At 44.4% G+C, this 26,194-nt stretch overlaps 1 protein-coding gene across 2 annotated transcripts in view; it reads right to left on the bottom strand.

Annotated features, from left to right (window-relative positions):
• Nucleotides 1–21,360, bottom strand: part of LOC111154416 (ARP3 actin related protein 3 homolog B) — a 76,533-nt gene extending 55,173 nt beyond the window's left edge. For both annotated transcript variants that reach the window (XM_022513996.1, XM_022513995.1), the window contains exons 1-2: nt 21,260–21,360; nt 1,855–1,910 (exon numbers count right to left, since the gene is read on the bottom strand). In XM_022513996.1, coding sequence (XP_022369704.1) covers nt 1,855–1,910; nt 21,260–21,303 — 100 coding nt within the window. In that variant the 5' untranslated portion in view covers nt 21,304–21,360. The remainder of the gene's footprint in view (nt 1–1,854; nt 1,911–21,259) is intronic.
• Nucleotides 21,361–26,194: the final 4,834 nt, after the last annotated feature.

Below are 26,194 nucleotides of genomic sequence, written 5' to 3'. Positions count from 1 at the left end.
GCCAACAATGTAACTGTTCTTTTACTCCCACCTCTTTAACATTTCTATGCTCTTTCTAGCTTCTGCTACTGTGAAGGTTCTGACAGCACCCATCTGAGAGCCGCCTCGCTGTCTGACAGCGAAAGAAATCCTGCTAATAAGTGACTTCAGTTCTCCACCCTGTTAATGATGGCAGGTTAAATGGGCCAGCCCGCTGAACACTGCTGGCAGTTTTAAATGGCAACGCGTTAAAGCAAAAGGTGCAAGGTCAGCCTTTTAGAGCTGTAACTTAACAAGGTTAAAATCCAATCTGCTCTGAGAAGTCAGAAAGTCCAATTTATCAGTCCAGCGTGGAACAATCAAGTTCTGGGGCACTCGTGATGATAAAATTCACAAAAGATTCCTCTGGCCTACAAAGTGCCAATTGTAATGGACTTCACTGTGTCCCTTCAAAATTCCTACATTGGACCCCGTGCCTCCAGTGTGAGTGCATTTGGAGATAGGGACTAGAAGGAGGTAATAAAAGTTAAATGAGGTCATAAGGTGGAGCCTTAATCTAACTGAACTGTTGCCTTCTAAGAAGAGGAAGAGACAACAGGGACTGAGCACAGGGAAAAGGCCAAGTGAGGACAGGGTGAGAAGGTGCCATCTGCAGACCAAGGAGGGCGGCCACTCCAGACTCCAGTACTGACCGCACCTTGGTCTTGGACTCCATTCTGGGATCAAATACATTTCTGTTGTTTAAGACATTCAGCCTGCGGTACTTTGTAATGGCAGCCCTAGCAAACTGTGACACCAGATTATGAATTTTAACTAAAGATACAGCAGACAAATCACGCCTCTCATTGAAGGCACCCCACCACAGTAATTCAAACCTAGAAGTCAAATTCCTGATCAACTTCATCCAGACGGCCAGGAAATAGAATGAGGTGACTCAACTGTGCTCAAGGAACCTGAGGACACACATATGCACCCAAAAGGGCTTCTGTCTTCCCTTGAATAAATGCTAAGCTCCTTGTCCCCAGCTCTCCTAAGCTTTCCCTGTTCCATACTGCTCACAAGAGCCAGTTATTACAAAAACGTCTCTGGCCTCCGACAACTCAGAATTTCTAAGATCACAACTCATCTTACAAGAGCTACATTTAGGAGGCAGTGTTTTTCCCTTTACTCTGGAAGGACAGACATTACTCTGGTAAACCGTCTCCAAATAACAACTCAGAATTTGAATTCTTCCAGAGGAGAATTCTCCCCTATAAACAACTGACCTGACCTTGGACGCTGCTGTGGGGAACAAAGAGTGGGGAGAATACACTCTTGCCAAAATGTGAGAACATTTCTTCTTTGAAGTTGATCACCCTCCACGACTAAAAGTTAAACAAAAGCAGACACTCTGAACACAATGAAACAGTCATCGGGCCTCTCATTTCAAAATAAATAAATAAATAAATAAATAAGGTCTTTCAGTAGAGTGAATAGTGCAGCACGATGGATATTTAGTCCACGGAGCTGCCAAATTAATGAAACTATACTCATTTAAGATACGAATTAACCTTAAAGGACCAGATATGCTTCTTCAAAGAAGCTCCAACATTCTTGATTGAAGGAAAAGCCCCCGCCAACCAGCCATGGGGAAACGCCAGTGACAGTGACGAGGGGCTCATCAGGAGACAAGCAGAGGGTCGGAAGGCTGGGATTTCTCAGGCCGCAGCGACAGTGCACAGCAATGGTCAGCCACTAGGTGTGTCAATATTAACGACCCTCCCCAGTCCCCAGAACAGCTTTCTGAAAGCAGATGACAGGTCAAATAACACGCCTTGAAAAACAGACTGTTGAGAACCCCAATCCTTTAGAAACGCGAGGGTGGGCTGTACTTACATGAAGGAATAATGAACTGGGGCTCAGTGTTGCCTGCGTAGCCAAGCTTGGTGTACCTAAAAGCACAAAGTCATCAACACAGGTTTAGACAATAATACTCTCCCTTGGATCCCACTAGCGTCTTCTATTACAAGCTCTCCAAGTCCAAAAATAGCAAGCCTCAGAGCGGCCACTCGAATTAAATAAATAAATAAATAAAAAGCTTCTGATGACTGAGAAGCAAACCCTAGTTTCAGATAAGCAAGCTGCTGTTAGAACAGAACACGTTGTGCTCGTTTCTACCGGGGACAAGCTTGCACACGTGCAATCACACATAAACCACATTTCTGCATCCCCACCAACGTACAAGTGCCCTTACACTCTTTCGCTTTTTACAAAAACCCCGTAGAGAAAGTAAATATTATCCCTATTTAGCAGATGAGAACACTGAGGCGCTGGGGAGCTAATTCAGCTGCCCAAAGCCAAGCTGCTGGTGAAGCCGGGGGGGGGGGGGGTAAAAATCCAATCTAAATATACAGGCTAAATCCCAGAGCTGGCTCTCAAAGAAGTGTACTTACTTCTCAAACTTCATGAACTTTTGGGGGGGGGGTAAAAATGATTATATAATTTTCTTAAAATGTCATGGCATATGTCTAGAAACAGCTACTGCCACCTCCTGAGAATATCTGACAGGAGCATCTCTTTATCATCTCATTTCAGAAGGAGCCCATTTTCTGTCAAGATCCTCTGTGTGATGGATTCCAAAAGTCTTAACTAAAACAAATGCCAAAATACTACTATCTGTTCCAAAAGCATTTGCTAATCCCTTAAATTTAAAAAAAAAAAAAAAAAAAAAAAAAGTGGTGGGGGGGACCACCACTGAGAACCATCTGCTGGAAATAAAAAATTGAAAACCAAAAAGACTCATCAGCTCTTCCTTTCTTATTAGGCCTACGGTAACGAACAGTAAAGTCTGGACAAGTGAGCCAATGTTCTGCAGTAATGCTCATAATGAAGAAAAACACTCCCCAACAGTGTTGAAAGTAACTTTATTAATTCATTCCTTTTTATAAATTATTTTAAGACGCTCGATACTAAAATTTTTTTATGTAGTAGTACATTCCAAATTCTAATAAATTAATTTTATGATTTTTCAATGTATTTTACCATATGCTAATTTTACTATTTCTGAAGACACAGTGAATGAATAAGCTTTGGTGAGCCAAAAACGGCAAGTGAGCTCCATTTAAATCACGCCTTACTGCTCAGTCTCCAGGGATCTGACGTCTTGGTGCCACAAGGACCCGGGCGAGGCTGGGCTGTGAAAGCCACCAGGCCCCACAAGAAGATTCCAAGACCCACCTGAGGGCCCCCCCCAAGTTCCACAAATAACCAGACACACGAACAAAGTGGACCCCACGCCAGGGCTCACCAGACCCAGAGGAAGGTTTCAAAGCCAGCCCAGAGCCGGGGACTTTCCAGAAGGCAGACAACATATCCTGAACGTCTAAAAATTCCCAATTCAACCACCATTCTGGAAGTGTATTCCAGACAATCAATACAAATGAACTGAATTTCTGACCCAAGGCTCAAGAAGCCTGGGAAGCAGGTCAGAAATCACTAAAATCCTCAAATTTAAGACTGTGTTATTTAAAAGGCCACATCACCCAACCCCCCCCCCAAAAATACGCATCTCGAGCTTCAAGAATCTCTGCCTGTCCACACCGATGGATTTCAAGCCGCGCGACCGCGCGACGGCGGAACATAGTCCTTCTTCCTGACTGAAGCCCCGCCCGGGCACCATGCCTGGGGCAGGCACTCCAGCAAGATGTGCCCAGGGAGTTCTTAGCCGTATAAGGAAAGGTCGTTGCTGTCCACCTGCTGGGCAAAGGAGCAGTGTTGGAAAGGGGGATGCTAAAAGTCAGAAATGCAAGGTGATGGGGCACAAAAAGCCAAACCCACCATCTAGCATAATCTTTCATTTATAGGTAAGAAAGCACTTGCCTCTGTGATGAGATTATTTTCAAAAAAAGAAAGACCTGAAACAAATACAGTAAAATATTAACACTTATTAAGATTGGGTGCTAATTAAGTATCATTTCTATCTACTATTCTGTGTTATTTCTGAAAGTGCAGCATGTGTTATGCTGGTTATGACCACGCACTCTGGCATGAGACTGCTCGGGTTCAAGTCCCAGTTCTGTTATTCGCCAAATGTGTGGCTTTGGGCAAGTTACTATACCTATCTGTACCTCAGTTTCTCCATCTGTAAAATGGGGATAATAACGCAATCTATTTCCTAGGGTGCGTTTTATATATAAACAGGGAAACAGAGAAAGCACTAGAACATGCTATTTATAGGTTTTATTTTTTCACTATTGTTATTTTTCTGTACATTTGAAATACTTCCTAATTTAAAATTTCAAAAATCTCAGAAAACACACACATAGTATGGTCTGTGGCTGTGTTCAGTCTTTCTGCTGTATGTGACTCTATATGCCAGAGACAAACAACTTGCGCGGTGGGAGAAATAAAATGCAAATGGTAAACCCTGCAGATATCAGCTCTCCTTCCGCAACTGTGTCCTAAACCCTGCGATCATGAACTACAGCCCAGAGCAGCAAAATGTGACTGCAGAAATGGGCTGGGGCATGCTTAGATCCAAAATTCAACTGAATACTGACGATGCCCCCACCACGGGCCACTCTCCAGCAGCTGCTGGCACGCTGGGGTCCCGCAAGCACAGCACTCTCTTGGACAGACAGCCTTCTAGGGTGGCCTTCTGTCACCCAGTCACACAGGTAACGGAGCATCAATAACATTAAGCAAACAACAATTTTCATCACTGAGGCAAACTAATATTAAGATATATGAATGTTTTGGGGCACCTGGGTGGCTCAGTGGGTTAAACCTCTGTCTTCAGCTCAGGCCACAATCCCAGGGTCCTGGGATCGAGCCCCAAATCGGGCTCTCTGCTCGGCAGGGAGCCTGCTTCCCTTTCTCTCCCTGCCTGCCTCTCTGCCTACTTGTGATCTCTGTCAATTAAATAAATAAAATGTTTGATTTTTTTTAAAAAAAGACTCACGAATGTTTTTATGTATAAACAAATTTCAATGAGCTCCCCTACCCAAACTGAAACAATTAAAAACAGTAGCAAAGGGGCGCCTGGGAGTCTCAGTGGGTTAAGCCTCTGCCTTCAGCTCAGGTCATGATCCCAGGGTCCTGGGATCGAGCCCCCGCATCCGGCTCTCTGCTCAGGAGGGAGCCTGCCTCCACCTCTCTCTCTGCCTGCCTCTCTGCCTACTTGTGATCTCTGTCTGTCAAATAAATAAATAAAATCTTAAAAAAAAAAAAACAGTAGCAAAAGTACAAATTACTCAGATTACTTAAGGTAACTTAATATCTTTAGATTTTTCTGCTACTCCTTACATAGCATCAAATACACTTGAGGTTTCATTCTTTGAATAATCACAATGTAATGAATGTTTAACAAGATTTATTTTAATAAAATCTCCATCAACCGAGGCTCATACCAAACTTCAATGAGAACATATTAAATGTAACACTGTAAACGTGGCCTAACAAGCACTCACCCTATAAGCCTCTCCCAGGACGACAATCTGGTGCTAGCCTGGCAGCCCCCTTAGAGGCAATTTTACAACTACATAAAGAGCAGAACCAAAAAAAATCAACACATAAAACACAACTACTAAATAAGGACTGTGTTCAAGACACCATTTATGAAAACAAAGAAGCATTTTTTTTCTCTCCCAGTCAGTTTCCCAGCTAGCAGCATGGAGCAGGGGTACCACGAGGGTTCTAAGACAGGAGGGAGAAAAGCACGGCCCCGGTCCTCAAAATACTGCTCCACATGTTTACCTATTAGAAACGGGATTTCAAATTGATTTTTTTAACTGCAACATGGCCTACTTTCTCTGACAGGCAGGTTTAAGATCACCTGGGTAGGCTTCCAGAAAATCTGCACCAAACCTTCTGAACAGATCACCACGGAACCATCTAAAATACATACTCTCAGTACCCGTCCCAGAACCACTGGCGGGCATCCCCAGATTCCTGTATCTTTAGCATTTCCCGTCCCAACCCCATGGTTCTGACCGTATGCGTAGAAATCACTAGATAACACGAATCACAAATGACTAAATGAAACGAGTAACACTGGGAAGGAGGAGACAAAATGTATTTGTAAATGAGAATTGCAGACCCGGACTTCCTAAGGAAACCAAGTAGAAAAGTAAAGGAAATGAGGAATTCAGTGAGAGGGCCAGTTACTAAATACACAGACAAAAACCTGACGAGAAGTGAGAGTCCACACTGGGTGAAAAGATCCGGATCACAATGGCAACAACGCGGGGTCACACTGCCGTCAAGACTGTGCTACACTGACACACAGAGCGATGCAGAGATGGAGAGAAGCGCGTGCGAGGAACTCTCCATACACAAGCCGGCAAATAAACTGAGCCAGGCCTTACGCTTACACAGGAAGAGCACTGTTTTTTTAAGAAACGTCAAATGGCATTAAATTCACCTACAAATTGATTCCAAGACCATTCAGCCTCTGGGCCAGTACTGAAGAAGGTGGTGGGGAGTTACACATGGGCGGCAGTGAAAGGCCGGGGAGTCATTATACACGGAAGTTTCACATTCTCTATCAGAATTTTAAATGCGTATCCCCTATTGTCCACACAGCACATTTCTGGGAATCTACCCCACAGAAGCACTTTAGGACGTAGGCAAAGAAAAGAACAAAAAATGTTCACTGCAGCATTATAATAGCAAAACAACAACAAGAAACTGGAAACACCCAAATGCATCAACACAGGACATACTAAATAAATCATAATAATTCCATAAAATGCTCTACAGCCATCAAAAATGGAGATTTACGTTACTGCCATACACAGATAGGCAACATGCACTTTTTGAAACAGCACATGTTTGTGATGTGAGGGAGTTTAATGGGACTTGCAACACTGGGTCCAAAACACAGCACTATGACTTGGGCAAGTAAATTAATCCCTTTGTACGTCAGCTTCTTCATCTGTAAAAGGTAAATAACAATAATCCCTACCTAATGTTAAATAGTATGATTTCCAGGAAATATTTCCTAATTCAAAAAGTAAAAGGATCCATTATTTATTTGATCATTCTGAGGGGCTCCTGGGCAGCCCAGTTGGTTGAGTACCTGACTCTTGATTTCAACTCAGATCATGATTTCAGGGTTGTGAGATTGATTCCCTGCAGCAGCCCACACTCCAGGCAGAGTCTGCTCGAATTTCTCTCCCTCTGTCCCTCCTGCACACACACGCACATCTCTAATAAATAATCTTTTTTTAAAATCTTATTTGAGGCATTTGATCTATCTTTATTTTTCTTCATAATACCCTTAGAAAATTTTCTACTAGAGCTTTAGTACCTTACCAATTTGTGCAAATCCTTATGTACCAAGGATATGAATCCTTGCTCCTATATACATCACCAATTTTTCCCAGTTATACATTTCCTGGCATACAACCATTTGACAGTTAAGATGATCATATCCACCAATTACCTTCCTAAATAACTTCCTGTGTCATTTCAACTTTGAAAGTCCCTCGCTGTATTAAAATTTTGTATTATTTCTCTTCCAGGTCTATGTATATCTTTTCATCCAAATGGGAAGAGCTATGTCAATCAAATTTTCCCAGGAGTGTGCATAAGGAATCAAGACCAACAATTCTGATGTTAAAAGCCCTTAATTTTTTGTTTGTTTGAATGCTCTCTTCCAAAAGGATAGCCAGCATAGTAAAGGTAGGCATCATTCTCAAGAAAACGTAAACTACGCCACATTCTCAAATTCAAGGCTACTTCCATGCGTCCCCTGGCTTGAGACCCCTTCTCCCACAGCAACAGAATGAGGAGCTGTATAAGGCAATACCCATAGTTACCACTCGGCCTCGTACACAAGTCTGTCCTCATGGTCCAGACTTCAAAACACCATAAAAAGGTATCCATGAAGAAGTCTCACTCCCCATCCTGCCCCGTGCACCCCATTTCTGCCTTCCACCGCTTCCTATTCTTACGTGTCCTTCCAAAAGTCTCCTCCTGTAAATACAATATATCCTCATTTGCCCCCAAACATTTTAAACAGCCCTGGTGCAAAGATTCTTTCACTCTTCTGGCAAACGCCACTATTTTTCCACAGCAGTAACACACAGACTTCTCAATTCTGCCGTCAAGAGAATTAATCTGACTACTGTCAACTCAACATATTTATATATAGTTAAAATTCCTCCTACAACCATGTGTCTAGAGCAGAAGGTGACAACTTAAGCTCAATTAATCTATGTTTAAAAGTGGAAATGTCACATCCTAGAACAGTGTTTTTCAAACTGTACCCTGTAGGGAGGTTCTTTCCACTGAGACCCCTTATGAGGTCCAGTCTTATACCCCAAACTTCAGCCAAAACAGCTCTACTCCTTCCTGAGGTTTTCAGTTTAAGAAAAAAAAAAATAAAAGTGACTGCAACGGCCTCAGACTATGGTTCTGATAAAACTAAAACTATCCCCAGATCTCAGTTACTGTTTCTAAATAATACACACCCTCTCTGCACTGTATACTGTAAACTAATAACACGATCGAGTGCTTCAAACATTCCTTGGGCTACTGAATAGAAAAGGGTAGTCTCTGTTTCCAGGATAAAGAGTTTAATACATAACTTCAAATTTACTCGTTATTTTCTCTAAATCCAATACCTTTTTTTTTTCTTTGTCTATGTGATCTGTGAATTTGCCATTACTGAATATACTTCTCCATTTGTCCTTCTATAAGCAGCATTTTTTTATCTGTGTTTGGTAAATATAAGACCATGAGGTATGGTCTTTTTGTGGATTTTGATCACTATAAAATGAACTCTAAATTCCAGGTTAAAATAGTGGACTAAATATATAATGTAATTATTTTACTCTGTCCCAAAGCCCCACTAAAATCAAAGCAAAATGGTTTTTTTTAATCCGTGTTAAACCACAACCGTAGGAAGAAAAGAAGAGGCGCCAATAACAAATGTTTGGTTCAGAGGAGCTGAGGATCAGGGTAACTGGCTTTGGGAGAAGAAAACAGGCAGAGGCCAAAGCTGAGAACCAGCCCAGCACACACTCCTGCGTCCTTAAAGGCTCCAGAAATAGATAGCTGCAGAGGAGCCTGTGGAAGTAAGACCAAAGGGCCCAAACCAGGCAGCCCGGGTGAGATTCCCCGCCCACACGCTGGAGGCCACAGCTCCTCCCTGACCCCAGCATCTCCAGAATCTGACTCGTTGGAGGTGGTAAAGCAAAAGGTCTCTGGCCCCGGAGTCACTGGGCGCTGGTGAAGCCAGAACCATCCCGACACCAAAGGCCTTCCGGCCTGCATCCACAATAAACACGGATGCTCAGACACCCTCTCCCACATCCTCCTCTCTCTTCCTGTCCTCTCGCAGAACACCAGCACCCAGGCCCGGCCCACCAAACAGAGGATCCCAAGTAGAATCTCTGGGGAAATGAGCAGTTCAAAAGAAAAGATGATAGACCCTAAATCCCAGGAGACTCCCCAAAAAACAACCTGCCTGTATCACCCTTTGAGAAGCTCAAAATCAATAAGCAAATCTACACTCTGAGAGTCCAATGCATATTTTATTTTTTTGACTTCTCATCATGAGCAGGCAGCAAGGAATTACCAACATCTGAAGAAAGCCTCTATCACCAAATAGGGATGAGAGCATGCAAATCAAAAACCAACTCAGAAGAAACAAAACCTACTTGGGGAGAAACCTGCACAACCACCAAGAAAACCATGATCCTCAATACCCTATGAGAAAACAGCACATCCAAGAAACAAAATGAGAGGCTATTAGTAAAAGAACATTTAGAAAACACAAAGAATTTTGGAAATTGAAAATAAGAGCAGAATGGAAAACACTGAAGAGAAGGGTAAGAAGACAAGGCAAGGTGTATCCTAGAAGCAAGGAACCAGGACTGGATGATGGAAAACGAGAAAGACAAGAAAATCAGAGAGTCAGCCCAAGAATTCTACACAGAAACCACAGGAGTTTCAGACAGTGCATGCACGTGAGCACAGGACAGACAGATAGAAAGACGCACACACAGTGGAGGAAGAAATAATCTAAAAGTATTACCCAGAACTCAAAGATGCTCATTTTCAGACTGCAGGAACTCACAAAATGCCCAGCACAGAGGAAAACAAACCTACCATTGTGAAATTTCAGAAACCAATGACCAAGTGAAAATCCTAAAATCTCCCAAAAAGGAGAATGGGGGAGTCAAAGTCATAAAGTCTTCAGACTTCTCAGCAGCAAAACCAGAAGCAAGAAAACAAAGAATCAGCGTCTTAAAAATTCTGAAGGTAAATTATTTCCAACACCGAATACTACACCCTAACAATCAACCAAGTGAGGGATTAGAGAAAAAACATTTCAGAAAAGCAAGACATTTTAAAAATTCACCTCCCACACTTCCTTTCTGAGAAAGCTACTGGAGGATGCCCTCCACCAAAACAAAGGAGAAAACCAAAAAAGAAGACAAAGAACAGACACACAGGAGAGAGGTTCATGAACCCCTAGACTGATGGCAGGAGACACCAGGATGACAAACGTGCACAAGTCAGATGGGCGGAAATGAGACTCAGGACCCAGGCACAGCAAAGACACTCACCACAAACCCATGCACTGCTAGGTCACTGTCCCTGCCCCCCAAAGCTGGGAGGACTACAAGCAGGGAGGAAAGCAGACAGCAGGAAGGAATGGACTCAGAAAACACACTCAATCCAGGAGAAAGGCAAAGGAAAGGCCTAGAAGGTTATAAGGACAGTCCCAGGCTATGTGGCAGGCCTGGGAGGCAACCATCCCAGAGAGGAGGACAGAGGTCTGCAAAGGGGAGGTCTCCAAAAACAAACTCTGGTAGGATCTGTAATGTGATTAGCCTTGTGGAAAACTGTACTGAGAAGCTGGCTACTTAAAAATATGGAAAATAATTAGCAGTGGATACAAAGAAAACAAAAAAGGCAATCATTAACTTCCATAAAAACAAAATGTAAGAGACAAAAATACTTGTAGTATACTTTCATAAATGAGGACATATACTTGCATAGGCATAACAGTATAAATGCTGATCACAAATTAAGTGGAAAATGTAACAATATCTCTCTATTGGGAGAACAGGGAAGGAGAAACAGGACAAAGGCAGAATCTAACAACAGTAAATTAACAGATAATGTGAAAAATTGGTAATCAAAAAATAGATCCATGTGCCTATTACTTAGAAACATGGACATCCATAAATGCTGGAAGACACAGATTAAAAGCTGAAAGTAGCTGTTTCTGGGCAAAGACAGAAGAACAGCAGGCAGGACAGCACCCCACATGTTTGCACACTGGCCTCTGAGCACTATTTGACTCTTTTAATTAGTGTGCATATTATTATCAAAAAATCAAAATTTTTATCAAAACTTGTAACATCACATTTAAATCATACTCTTGCGTTCTGTTGGTCTGCCTTTGTTCGGTACGTTTTTGACCATCCTTTTACTTTCTGACAAAGCAGATCTCAGACTTTCAGGAGACTAGAAACAGGACGCCGGCACCATGGGACAGCAACAGCTGGGAGAGGCACTCCGTGAGGCAGCAGTGCCTTTCACAAAGCAGCGGGAAATAAAGACAAAAGACTCAACACCACACGCTCAGTCCAACACGGAGTAAGTAGAGGAAAAGAACAGGAAGACCAAAACACTGTCATGAGAAATGCGGCTCGTGTCGAACTCTGAACCCACTGACAGAGAACAGATCTTCACATACAGGCAGGACCTGCGCAAAACGGGCCACATCTAAGACGCCATGAAGCCCAAAGAAGAGAAATAAAGCTAACAGCACTCTCTGAGCAATACTGCAACAACGCTAGAAATTAAAAACAAAAACAAACAGACCCTTATACCTGAAAATTTTAAAACATGCTAGTATAGAAATACTAGTTATGGGGGAAACTCAAAAGAAAAATACAGAAATTTCTTTAAAATTATAATGAAGCGGCGCCTGGGTGGCTCAGTGGGTTAAAGCCTCTGCCTTCGGCTCAGGTCATGATCCCAGGGTCCTGGGATCGAGCCCCACATCAGGCTCTCTGCTCGGCAGGGAGCCCGCTTCCTCCTCTCTCTCTGCCTGCCTCTCTGCCTACTTGTGATCGCTCTGTCAAATAAATAAATAAAATCTTTAAAATTATAATGAAAAAAATGTATCTAAATCTAAGGGATACATACAGCTTAGGATATAACAACCAAAATCCTGTAGTATTCATTCCCTTCGATTAAAGGAAAAAATAAAAATGAATTTAACATCTAATTTAAAAACAAAAAGACAAGAACAAAGGAAAACCAGAAAAAAAAATAAAGATAAAAGCAACATAAATGAGTCAAAAAAACAGAAAAATAACAAAACTAGTACGTAAACCCCAAAGCTCACTCTTTGAAAAAAGATGCACAAGTCACTAGGTAAACCAAGAAGAAGGATGAAAACAAAACACAATAAATTTGAGTGACAAAGGGAAAATAACCATAAATGCAGAGGACATTTTTTTTAAAGCATGAGGCTATTATATACATACAATTGAAAAATCTAGATGAAATGAAAAATTTTTAGATAAATACAGCACAAAAAAACTTGATTCCACTAGAGATGGAATGTCCAACAGGCTTATAAGAAACAGGATGAGAAGCAGTCTCCCCACACACAAGTATTAAGTCCAGACAGTTTCATGGGGTAATTCTACCAAGACCTTAACACTCAGGTAATCCCACTACAACAGACCATTCCAGAGCACAGAAAGAGAAGGGCCACTTCTCAATTTCTTTGTGAAGAGAGTGTTAGACTCTCTTCAAACTATAAGTCGCTCACACTTACACTGACCACATTGGGCTCCCTGCTCAGCACAGAGCCTGCTTCTCCCTCTCCCTCTGCCTGCTGCTCTGCCTACTTGTGCTGTCAAACAAATACATAAAATCTTTTTTTTTTAAAGATTTTATGTATTTATTTGACAGAGATCACAAGTAGGCAAAGAGGCAGGCAGAGAGAGAGGAGGAAGCAGGCTCCCTGCTAAGCAGAGAGCCCGACGCGGGGCTTGATCCCAGACCTTGACATCATGACCCAAGCCGAAGGCAGAGGCTTAACCCACTGAGCCACCCAGGCGCCCCCATAAAATCTTTATTTAAAAATTCAACTTTGGGGCGCCTGGGTGGCTCAGTGGTTAAAGCCTCTGCCTTCAGCTCGGGTCATGATCTCAGGGTCCTGGGATCGAGTCCCGCATCGGGCTCTCTGCTCAGTGGGGAGCCTGCCTCCTCCTCCTCTCTCTCTCTGCCTGCCTCTCTGCCTACTCGTGATCTGTCTGTCAAATAAAAAAAAAAAAATCTTAAAAAAAAAAAATTCAACTTTGCTAACATACAGTGTATCATTAGTTTCAGAGGTAGAATTCATTGATTCATCAGTAGCATGTAACACCCAGTGCTCGTTCCATCACGTGCCTTCCTTCATGCCGTCACCCAGTTACCCCATCCCCCCCCACCTCCCCTCCAGCAGCCCTCAGTTTGTTTCCTAGAGTTAAGAGTCTCTCATGGTTTGTCTGCCTCTCTGAGTTAATTTTATTTTTCCTTCCCTTCGCCTATGCTCATCTGTTTTGTTTCTTAAATTCCACATGAGCGAAATCATATGGTTGTCTTTCTCTGACTTATTTCACTTAGCATAATACCCTCTAATTCTATCCACATAGTTACAAATGGCAAGAGTTCATTCTTTTTTGATGGCTGAGTAATATCCCATTGTAGATATACATCACATCTCCTTTTTCCTTTCATCTGTTGATGGACATCTCGGCTCTCTCCATAGTTTGGCTATTGTGGACACTGCTGCTATAAACATTGGGGTGCACGTGTCCCTTCAGATCACTATTTTTGTATCCTTTGTATTAAATATCTAGTAGTGCAATTGCTGGGTCATAGGGTGGCTCTATTTTTAACTTTTTGAGGAACCTCCATGCTGTTTTCCAGAGTGGCTGCACCAGCTTCATTCCCACCAACAGTGCAGGAGGCTCCCCTTTCTCCACATCCTCGCCAACACCTGTTATTTTCTGACTCAATTTTTAGCCGTTCTGACTGGTGTGAGGTGGTACCTCATTGTGGGTTTGGTCTGTATTTCCCTGATGCTGAGTGATGTGGAGCATTTTTTCAGTAAGCCCATAAGTTTGTCGTCTTTGGAGAAATGTCTGTTCATGTCCTCTAACCATTTCCTGACTGGATTTTCGTTTTTTGGGTGTTGAATTTGGTAAGTTCTTTGTAGATTTTTATCCAATCTGTTATTTGTGAGTATCTTCTCCCATTCCATAGGTCAGCATCTTATTTTAGAAACACCAGAAGCTGCCCCCACTAAAGTAAGAACAAAAGAATAATGCCCACCTACTCCATTCCTATTTAACATTATTTTGGAGGTAATGGTCATTGCAGTGTGTCCAAGAAAAAAAGGCAAATAGAGTCCCTACCAATAGAAAAGAAGGGGTAAACCCTGTCTAATTGCCAAAGATTTTGTATCTGGAAAACCCTAAAGATCAAGGGAAAAAATTTATACAACCTAAGAGTAAAAAAATTTATACAACCTAAATAAATACAACCTATTTTGCAAAGTAGCAGTTTACAATATTGGCACAAAAAAAACTAAGAGCCTTGGGGCACCTGGGTGGCTCAGTGGGTTGAAGCCTCTGCCTTCGGGTCAGGTCAGGATCCCAGGGTCCTGGGATCGAGCCCCACATCGGGCTCTCTGCTCAGTGGGGAGCCTGCTTCCCTTCCTCTCTCTCTGCCTGCCTCTCTGCCTACTTGTGATCTCTGTCTGTCAAACAAATAAAAATAAATCTTAAAAAAAAAAAAAACTAAGAGCCTTAATGTATTGAAGATAAACAGAAAACATAAAGAAAAAGAAGACACCATTTATGAGAGCAAAACAGAAATCAAATACTGAGGTGTAAACTTAACAAGAAATCTACCTGGGCGAAACACAGTGTTCCTAAAAGACACAAAACAGACTTGATCTAATGGAAAGAGATGCCCTGTTCTTCCATGGGGGAACTCACCATCACAAAGATGATGGTCCTCATTAAATTAACTTACAAATTTATTAGAATCCAAATCAAAATGCCATCAGGCATTCTCCCTGTGTAACTAGAGAAGCTGACTGCAAGTTCATTTGGAGGAACAAGAAGCAAAGACTTAGCAGAAAGCCCGAAAAACAGAAAGGGATGTGCAGGTGAGGCCAGCCCCATCAGGTATGAAATCATTCTAGAGCCACAGTAATTAAAACTCTGTGGTGGTGGTGGCTTATGCATAAATAGATTAAGGCAACTCGAAACAAGGTCTAGAAATAAACATAACTGCACAGACAAATTTAGTACATGATAAAGACAGAATCTCCAAGCACGGGGTTTTGTTTTTTGGGTGTTTTTTTTTCCCCCATAAATGATGCTGCAACAAATGGGATAGCCAGAAGGAAAAAAGACAGTAGTAGTTCCAACTGGGTCCTTTCCTCATACCATATCCCAGGATACATTCCAAATGGATTAAAGATTTAAATGGGAGGGGGGTGGGAGGGAAGGAATGAAACCATTAGAAAAAACCACCATATAACCTGCAAATGGGGTGGTGGGGGGACTTTCTTAACTCTAACTCAAAATCTAGAAACAATAAGGAAAAAAATAAATAAATTTGATTACTTTAAAAAACCTTTGAGGGCACCTGGGTGGCTGAGTCATTAAGCATCTGCCGTCGACTCGGGTCAGGATCCCGGGGTCCTGGCATCGAGTCCTACATCGGGCTCCCTGCTCAGGGGGAAGCCTGCTTCTCCTCTCCCACTCCCCCTGCTTGTGTTCCCTCTCCCGCTGTGTCTCTGTCAATTAAATTAAAAAGAAAAAAATTAGCAAAATATCTCAGTTCTTTAACAGGAAACATGCATTTGTGACTTCCACCCTAAAGAGCTAACACCCCAAAGTGTAGAAAAGAGTTCACCGGCCCAAGACTGCTCTCTAGAAACCCTGCTTGTAGGCTTGGCCACTCGGCAGGCATCTGGGAACTCTGGGCTCAGGAGGGTTCTCGCCGTTCCCTCAATGGCATTCACTGTACCTCAACCACACTAATAGTAGTTTACGCTAAACACCTATCTGCCTTCCCTCTGGGCCTCTGTAATTTGGTATGTGTAAGGCAGGAGTGCCGTGGCCAGCCCCGACAACACTGGCCACCGAGTCTTTACCGAGCTTCCTTGATGTGCTGTCAGACCTGGGGGCTGCTGGAGCACGTCTGCGTAGCTCCGGGGAGAGAGGACTCCGGAAGCTTGCTCCTGGTTTCCTCCTGACTCTGCTTCATGTGCCTTTTCCCTTGGCTGATTCTGCTCTGTACTCTTTCACTACAGTCCTGGAATTGCTCCTAGCAGATCGCTGAAGCCAGGAGCAGTCTGTGGGACCTCCAATACACCCTAATATTTCCAAAATCAAAGAAACACAAGACCAAAAACACACAGAAAAATGGGCTAGAGAAACGACGAGACACAATACAGAAATGTAAATGTCTCTTAACCAAATGAAAAGATGCCCTTATTCCCACATAAGAAATGCAAATTAAAACTGTATTATCATTTCTTACCCTCTAGATTGGTAAAAATAAAAAAAATTGACAATATATTCTGTTAGTGAGTCTGTAAGAAGACACAGGCAGTTTCATACATTGCTGGTGAGGATACACACTTCTGAGTGGGATTTCACACCGACTAGCAAAATTACATATGCAGTTACTCTCTGACCCAGAAACTGCACTTCTAGAAATCTATCCGAGATACCCAGCAAAAAATACAGAAAGATGCATGCACAGGCAATACGATCATCTATTGGTAATAGCAACAGGCTCAAAAAAAAAAAAAAAAAAAAAAAAAAAAAGGAAAATGTATAAAAAAATCAATAAAAAAAACAAAAGAAAAAAAAAAAAAAAAAAAAAAAAAAGATAGGGACATGTCTAAAGAACTCCAGAAAACAGTTTGAATGGCTTTTATTGGTCAAATCTTAAACAATTTAAGCATCAAAACAAATAATGCCAACAACAGATAATAACCCATTGAATATCGTAAGAATGACCTTTTGAATAAAATAACCCACACAAATGATAAGTAGATGAGAACGATGGGAAGTGTGCCCTTATAGTAAAACATTCACTAATAAATGTAGATATAACACTGAGTATTAGTAATCACAATCAGGTCATCATCACTACAATTATCAATGAGGCAAAAATCAACAACAGATACGAAGACTAATGGGTGAAAGTTTAAGGAAGAACAGGTATTTACATAATCTCAAAATTTCTCTCCGTAAATGACACTAATTACACAGGGAAAAACTAACGATGCAATGGGGGAATCTAGGGGACATCTGCCTATCCAAATAACCCAGTGAACTTAAGGAGGCATATCACTAGTTTAAGCCATCCGACTAGAGGGATCTCATGTACAGTGCAGCGACTATAGTCAGTAACACTGTATTATAAACCTGAAAGTTGCTAAGAGACTAGAACTTAAACATTCTCATCATGGAAAAGAAATGGCAACTATGTGATGTGAGGGAGGTGTGAGCTAAAGCTATGGAGGTAATCATTTTGCAATACATAAATAGATCAGATCAGAATGCCGTACACCTTGAATTCATACAATGTCACATGTCGGTTAGACACAGGAATGCTGGGGCTGGGAGATTCTGGTGGGATGCACTGAAAAGGACTAGTGTTGCTTCTGCAATATTCTTGACAAAAATGCATACCCCGAATCTGTCATGGGGAAACACCAGACAAGGTGACACCGAGGGACAATATACATAGCAACTGGCTCCCAAAAATCTCAATGTCCTGAAAACCAGAACAAGGCTAAGGACCTGGTCCCACTGGATGAGACTTGAAAGACAGGTGCAGTGCTGGACGAGGAGAGGAAGAAGACTCTTCTTCTTCCTTCCTCCCACGGGACGGCTCGTGGGAATCCGGACAGCACATCTGAGAGCACTACTGCATCAAAGTTAGGCTTTTTTACTTTAGATCATTGGTCTCTGATTATACAGAAGTCCCTCTTCTTAGTATGCACTGAATTATTTTGGTATAAAAGGGCACAATATCTGCAACTCACTCTCAAACAGTGCAGAAAAATAGTATGTATAGGTTATACAGAGAATGATAAAGCAAATGTTAATAGTTGGTGAAAATGGATGAAAAATATACAGTAGAGGGAGGGGTGCCTGCTAGCTCGTCAGTTAAGCATCTGGCTCTCGATTTCAGCTGACGTCATGATCTCAGGCTTGTGAGATCAGTGCCACGCCGGGCTCCACAATGGGTGTGGAGTCTGCTTAAGATTCTTGCTCTGGGGGCACCTGGGTGGCTCAGTGGGTTAGGCCGTTGCCTTCGGCTCAGGTCATGATCTCAGGGTCCTGGGATCGAGTCCCCAATCGGGCTCTCTGCTCAGCAGGGAGCCTGCTTCCCTCTCTCTCTCTCTCTCTCTCTCTGCCTGCCTCTCTGTCTACTTGTGATCTCTCTCTGTCAAATAAATAAATAAAATCTTTAAAAAAAAAAAAAAAGATTCTTGCTCTGAAAAAAAAAAAAAAAAGATTCTTGCTCTGCCCTCCCTCTACACCTGCTCCTCTCTCTCTCTCTCCCTCCCTCCCCCACAAAATTAAAAAAAAATATGGGGGGTAATGTTTTTTGGTACTCTTCTTGCAGCTTTTCAGTTGATCTGAAATTTTTTCAAAGTAAGTTTTAAAATGCAAGAAAAGGGGCACCTGGCTGGCTCAGTCAGTGCAGCGTGCAACTCTTGATCTCGGGATTGTGGGTTCAAGCCCTGTACTGGGTATAGAGATTACTTAAAAAAAAAAAAAAAGTGGGGGCGCACCTGGGTGGCTCAGTGGGTTAGGCCCCTGTCTTCAGCTCAGGTCATGATCTCAGGGTCTTGGGATCAAGCCTCGAATCCAGCTGTCTGCTCAGCAGGGAGCCTGCTTCCTTCTCTCTCTCTGCCTGCCTCTCTGCCTACTTGTGATCTCTCTGTCAAATAAATAAAATCTTTAAAAAAAAAGGGGGGGGCAGGAGAAGTGAGACTAGAATTTGTGGAATATTCTTCGAAAACAAGGCAGTGCTGTAATCCCTTTATGTAAAATAAGCTTTATCTTTGGATGAAAGAGGTACCTGGGTCGGCATTACCCATCCCCCCATACACACTGGTGCTGAGCTGGTCTCAGGAATTATTAGAGGAGGATGCACGGCTACCAGGATGATTTTATTTACCATAAAAGGTAGTATTTGGTACACTGTCTACTAAATCACTACTGTTCATTATGTGTAGTTCCACATGAATTTTTCTTTTAGAATTTAGTACTAGGAAAAAGCTTTTTCACCCGAGAAGGGTATTTCTCTTCCTTCTTGATGACAAGAATTGCAGTAACTGACAATGACTAATAACTTTGTCAGACAGGCAGACTAAGGTCAAATGTGGGGCCCAACCACAGTGACCACTGGTCTACAGTTTAGGATGACTACCTAGGTCTTTTTCCTTTGTCCTTATTTTTATTGGGCATTTTACCCTTTTTTTGGGTCCTATTTTGACGTAAAAGTCAAGAACAATTTCCACTCTCTGGGAAATATAAGAACTACTGATATATATGCTCAGGTAAATTTAAGCCCTCCGAGGCTGTTCCTTCTGACCGTATTCTGCACCCTGGGAATCCAGGGTCAATCACAGTCGCTTCCAGGACAGAATATGTCCGTGTGAAACCTAGAGGGACGATTCCCTGCCACTGTCTACAACAGACTGCCAAAGCCTACAACAGACAAAAGACAACTGCATTGATCTGGGGTCATAAAACGATGATATACTGAAGTTACATCTCCAAGTTGCATTTACCACTTACCTCAAAAGGTCAGAACAGCACCACGGCTTAGACATTTATAGCAAGAACGATGAGTAAGGCCCCAGCTTACTAATATTAAAGGCAGGACAAACTCTGGGGGCATTACTTTAATGCTATTGCCAAGAAATGCTCTAGATTTCCATAGGTTTACAAGACCAAAAATACAAAAGCCAAAATTTCACATGCACAGGTGGAAAAACTACATTGACCTGCTGCCTTCACTCCTGACACAAGAAGACCTCAGGGGGCAAGGGATGAACACCCACACCGTGGGAGAAGGGAATGCATCAGGATCCAACAATGGGGGGCGGTTCATAGCAATGTTGACTTGGGCTTGTGTTCTGGGTAGCAAAGCAACTTCTAAAATAAAGGGCCGCGAAACTTCTGATACAATACTTATTTCAGAAAGAATCAGCACAAGCCAAGCGGCCGCTCTTTCCAGCCTGGAACCAAGGCCAGTGGCTTCAGCAGCAAAAGGAAAGCCCGATCCGTAGGAGATGGACTGTCACAAATTGAAGACGACACCCCCGCAAGGTTGCCAAGGAAACCAAACCCAGTGCATTTTTCTACAGAAAAGAATCAAGGCTAAGGTGAACGTGCCGTGGAAGATTTTCTGACAAAAACACGTAACATCCCGTGTCGGGAAATCTGGAAGAGACTCGATTCAGTCCCCCAGGCGGCGGCACGCAGCCCCTCGTCGATGCGGCGAGCTGCGCGCCCGAACTTGCGGACCTCGGGCCGGGGACGCGCTGCCCCGCCCGACCAGGCTCGGGCCACGAAGTGCAGGAGACTCTCCGAGGTCCCTTATGCGCGTTGTAACAACATCGGAAGAAACACCCTCGACCAAAACGTAAAGAGGAGGAAAGGGAAAAAACAAACTCTGCCACACAGAGGCTTCCCCAAATCCAGACTTTGTTTTTCAAAATGGAGCCTTTTCCACGTTTGTTTTCCAGCGAGACGGCGAGGGACGCGCACCGGGGCGAGCGCCCGGCCCGCGCGAGCCACCGGTGCTCGGAGAGAGCGGAGCGGCCGCCCCGAGGGTGTGCGGCTGGCGGAGCGACGTGAACCCGTCCCCGGCCAGCGGTCCGGGATCACGACAACAAGTGACATGCACCGGGGGGGGGGGCACAGGTAGGGGCGCGGCCGCGCAGGTGCGAGGCAAGGAGCGTCAGCAGGGGTGCAGCGGGAAGCGAGGCGCGCGCGCGGCGGCCGCGATCAGCGCCCTTCAAGGTGAGCGGCCGCCGCTCGTGGCCCCGGGGTCGGGGCCAGGAGGCGGGGGCGGGGCGCACAGGTGGCGGCCGGGAGCCGGGCCGGGGCCCGCGGCGGCGCGTCGTGCGGCCGCCAGGTGAGCCGGGGCGGGCCGCGGAGCAGGTGCTCGGCGCCGGGGCAGGGGCGGGCCGCGCGGGAGCGGGGCGGGCGCCGGCGGCTCTTACCCGGTGCCGCAGTCCACCACGCAGGGAGGCAGGGAGCCCGCCATGCTCGGCGCGCGTGCCGCTTGGCCCACGCGGGCGGCCGGGGAGGCGCCGCCGCCGTCCGCTCGCCGCGCCGCCCGCTCCCGGGAGCCTCCGCAGCGCCGCCGCCGGGGGCCCGGATGCTCGGCGGCCGCCCACGTGACGCTGAGCCGCCGGCCAATCAGGCCGAGGGCACGCCCCACCCCGCCCAGCCGCCCGCCCGCCATCTTTACTACTGGCGGCGAGGCCGCCTCGCGTGGACGTCCAATGCCTCTGCTGGAGAGGTTGGGGGCTATTTTTAACTGACTTACCGTGAACATGACCTCGTTTCCGGGGCCTGGCTCCTTCTCATGCTTTAAATCCCGGCTGGAATGTCACCTTCTCAGGAAGTTGTCCCGAATCATCCTAACTAGGTCCCCTCCCTGCACCTCACTCTATCTCAAGAACTATTGCTCTCCTCGACAGTGCCTGGAGCACATTTTTAATGCTAGTTTATCTGTGCTTCCCCCGGCGCCGCCCCACTGGACTGTGGGCTCCACCAGGGTGAGGCTGGTGTCTGTCTCACCGTGGGCGACCTGGTGCTCAGCACATTATTTGGTGCATGCAAGGGAAGCACCTAAGTGTTTGTTGAGTGAATGAGTAATCTTCACCTTAAAGATAAAACAATTACCGTCAGAACTGATGGAGTCCGTGACCTTAGATGGAGGTAACACCACAGCAAGACCATCATGGGAAGATGTTGTCAAGTATCAAACATGAGATGATTCTCCCAGAGTGCTTAGGGAAACCAGGGACCAGGGGTGCCTGGCTGGCTCAGTCAGTAGAGCATGTGGCTTATGATCTCTGGGCTCTGAGTTCAAGGCCCACATGGGGTGGAAATAACTAAATAAATAAGCTTCTTTTAGAAGGAGTTAGCGGCGGAAGGGGAGGCAAAGCAGACAAGCACCTACCCACTATATTATGAAGGCATGAAAGCCCCACTTGCCTCCAGCTCTCTGCCCTATCATAAATTCTTCACATTAATTTTTAGGAGCTTTCTGGAGACTTAGTTCCATGTAGTTTAACTAATACTTAAAGCAATGTGTTTTTTCCTAGAAGAAGTAGTAGATGAGTGAGTCTTTCTAGGTAACCCATGATCACTCCTTTTTTCCCCACTAAAGTGAACTGGAGAGAGGAGTAGAAGATGAGAGGGAAATGACAGGTCGGGAGGGTGGAGAAATCCCAGAATAGGACCCAAGGCCAAGGACAAACAGTGACCTGCCCGCTTTGTGTGTTGCCAAGGGCCTGCCAGCTCCTGCTCTTTCAGGATCCTAGTCAGAATGTTGTAGGTAAACGCTGGATTGCAAACGGTGACATAGCCTTATCTCTTATTTTCTTTCGCTTAGTACATGTTTATCAAGTCCCTTCTGTGAGGTAGGCTTTGTATTATATTGGACATGAAACAGGAATCAGAGGACTCACAGTTTTTGCCTCCAAACCTTAGAGTCTAGTGAGGGATAGAGACAGTAAATGGGCAACCACAACCCAGTGTGGTGAATGCTAAGATGGGGAAAGTCCAGGGTGCCCAGAAAGCCATTAACAGGGCACCCAACCCAAACCTGGGAGTCAATGAAGTGTTCTCAAAGCAATGGTATCTAAGCTGACACCCAGAGGGTGGGGTGGAGAGTAGCTGCGTGGTGGAGAATATGGGGTGGGAGAGTATTTCTGGGGTGAGATATATGTACAAAGCCCAGCAGGCCCTCAAGGCTCATATATGGCCCAGTTTGCTTTGACAGCAAAGATGCCTCAGTGGAACTGGGACTAGCTAGTAATGAAGTATATGCGCAGGACGCCTGGGTGGCTCAGTGGGTTAAGCCTCTGCCTTCGGCTCAGGTCATGATCTTGGGGTCCTGGAATTGAGCCCCACTGTCCGACTCCCTGCTCAGCAGGGAGCCTACTTCTCCCTTGGCCTCTGCCCCCCCTGCTTGTGCTCCCTCCCTCCCTCTCTCTCTCTCTCAAATAATACGCCACCTCTGTGAAGCTTTCCCTCCACTCTTCACTCTCTCCTCAGTGCTCCCAGAGAGACTTGTGCCCCCTTCCACGTCTGCCTTATTTGATGGCATTGTTATGGTGACACTCCTGTCATTCCCATACACAGGAGCTCGCTGATAGTAGAAGCATGTCTTTTATATATTTCTGTCTCCAGTTCACTAAATACTACCTAACAGCCTGAAGCCACTTTCAATGAATGATTTTTTTTAAGATTTTATTTATTTATTTGACAGAGAGAGACCACAAGCAGGCAGAGAGGCAGGCAGAGAGAGAGAAGGAAGCAGGCTCCCTGCCAAGCAGAGAGCCCGATGTGGGACTCGATCCCAGGACTCTGAGATCATGGCCTGAGCCGAAGGCAGAGCCGAAGGCCACTGAGCCACCCACGTGCCCTCAATGAATGATTATTGAATAAATAAAAGCCATCAGGAAATTTTTAAAGCTCTCAATTACGCATGACATTTGCTTTTATTTACTTTTTTGTTGTCATCAAAAGCAAAGGCGAGCAAACACTAGGCATAACTTCTACATTCATGTTTTTGCCATGTTTTCTATATATTACAACATGTGCTTCTGTGTCATTCTTCTTAGATTATAAACTATACATCAGAGACTGAGGGCATGGCTTTTGACAGTGTTAGGACAAAACACTCACAGAGAAATGAACCTCGTTCTAAAAGGAGCGCTTCGAGTACGACCTCTAGGAATTATATTGCCAAAGATGTTAGTTCCAAGATACTTTACAGAATTCTACTCATTCGATTTGTAGTTGGCTTTCCTAAGCGGAAAGAGACGTCTTTTTATTGCGCTTCTCCCCAGCGTGATTCCTACTCCACCTTCTCCCAACAGGCAGAAATGTGGAAGCCTGAACACTTCCAGAAAGGTCAACGTCTCTTCCAGGGCCCATGTTGTGATCTTCCCCAACTGCTATCCTGACAACTGAATAACTCAGGACGACTTTTTTCTTTTTAAGTTTTGTTTATTGATTTGAGAGAGAGAGAGCACGAGCAGAAGGGGTAGAGGGAAAGGGAGAAAGAATCCCAAGCAGACTCCACACTGAGTGCAGAGCCCATGGCAGGGCTCGATCTCAGGACCCTGAGATCACAACCTGACAGAGCCACCCAGCCACCCCAGGACCACTTTCAAAGGAACGTTTAACAAATACCTTTTGATGCTGGGAATGATGCATATGTATGTACACGAAAACAACTTCAAAATGAAACAATCAAGGCTTAGAGATTGCCCATCTCATGCAGTTTAATCAGTGAGCACCCAACAAAGTGACCTTCGTTTCCTGTGTTTAACTAGTTGTGCTGGGCCAAGAAGGAAAAAGAACACAAAAACCAAAGGCTGTCTTCAAAAACTGCTCACCCAGCAGCTCTGTGAATCTTAAATCGTGGAGCTGTAAGCAGAAACGATCTGTGTGTTCCCCGTTGCCATGAGATTGCAAACAGAGAAGAGTACCAAAAACTCAGTACCCACTGCTTTGAAAGTAGCTGGCATTCTCCTTTAAGAGGAAGGGCCTGTCACGCCACTCAATGGACTTCCCGGAGGTCTTGGCAACCGCTGGAGAAAATGATCCAAACCAGAGCTGATTGGCCAGAGTGTGTTAAGTGTGTCAGAGAGTTGATAACAGACCCAAACCAAAGGATGGGTAAGGAAATCACCGAGATCGTGAACATATTCAGACCAACTCCAACTCCGGTGTGTTCCTGCCTCCACCCATGGCACTTGCTCAGGCAGGAAGCCCTTCTCTGCCGCCCTCCTCCCAAATCGTTCAGCAGCCAAGTCCGGCTAATTCAGGCCTCCCACTTTGCCTGCGTCTGCAGCCCTGCTCTCTACCCCACCGTCGCTCTGGCTGAACTATTCAGTGGTCTCCCACTAGCTGCCCTGTCTCCATGCTTTGCCTGTCCAAGACATCTTTTGGGGAAGTTATACTGTTATAAGAGGCGTCATGGCAAAATACAGGGGGTTTGTACATCATGCCAACAGCCTCTTTCCCCATAGTCTTTGATGAATCACTATGAATTACTATGGAAATTTTACCCAAACCCTGATGGTGGCCTTCAAGGTCCTCCATGATCCTCTCCTGAGTTACTTTCCTAATCTCATCTCACATTATGCTCTTGACACATGAGGGCAGCCCACCAGACCACACTCCAAACGCTCTATATTGTCAAGTCAGTCTAGAACATTCTTTGTCACCTACCCATCATCTTCATCCTTCAAGATTCCATTCAAAGTTCACTCATCCTTCCATTTCAATTCAAAACCACTTCCTTCATTTCTCAAACAAAATAGGGTGAGTGTTTCTTTATACCTCTAATCAGATCAATCACTAGTTCTGTGTTTATCAGTCAGAATCTAGAAACAAATCTATAGATGGGCATATTAATAAGGCCGACTGTTCTACCAAATAGTATTATAATTTTATTTGTAATGAAGTCCTATCCAACTCTGATGGAGAACTGAATTACAATAATGTCTTGGTTTACAAAGCATTTTCAGTACATTGTCACATTTACTCTCCATCACATCCCATGAGGTAGGTATTATAAATACCTCTTTTAATCAAAAAAGAAAACTGGGACTCAAACTTTACAAATTAGGATATTAAAACTTCATTGTCATTCGGGGCCCCTTCTTTAGGCCCTCTTGAGAAAACGGGGAAATGCTAGCATGTCATACCCCCAGCATCTAGTGCTAAAATGTCATACCCCAGCATCTGGAAGCACGGAGATAATGTGCGTACAGAGCTGGGAGGGATCCCAACAGCGGCCCTTCAGACCAACCTGGTCCTTTGATCATTGCAAAGACACTTTGAAAATTTTGAGCTTCACCTTGAACGTTTTCTATTTCCAGTAACAACTGCCCATGAACTTCCATTAG

Source organism: Enhydra lutris, unplaced genomic scaffold (genome assembly GCF_002288905.1).
Source record: "Enhydra lutris kenyoni isolate GAN:26980312 unplaced genomic scaffold, ASM228890v2 scaffoldscaffold37, whole genome shotgun sequence".
NCBI classification, from domain to species: Eukaryota; Metazoa; Chordata; class Mammalia; order Carnivora; family Mustelidae; genus Enhydra; species Enhydra lutris.
This window is presented reverse-complemented; position numbering and strand designations above follow the sequence as displayed.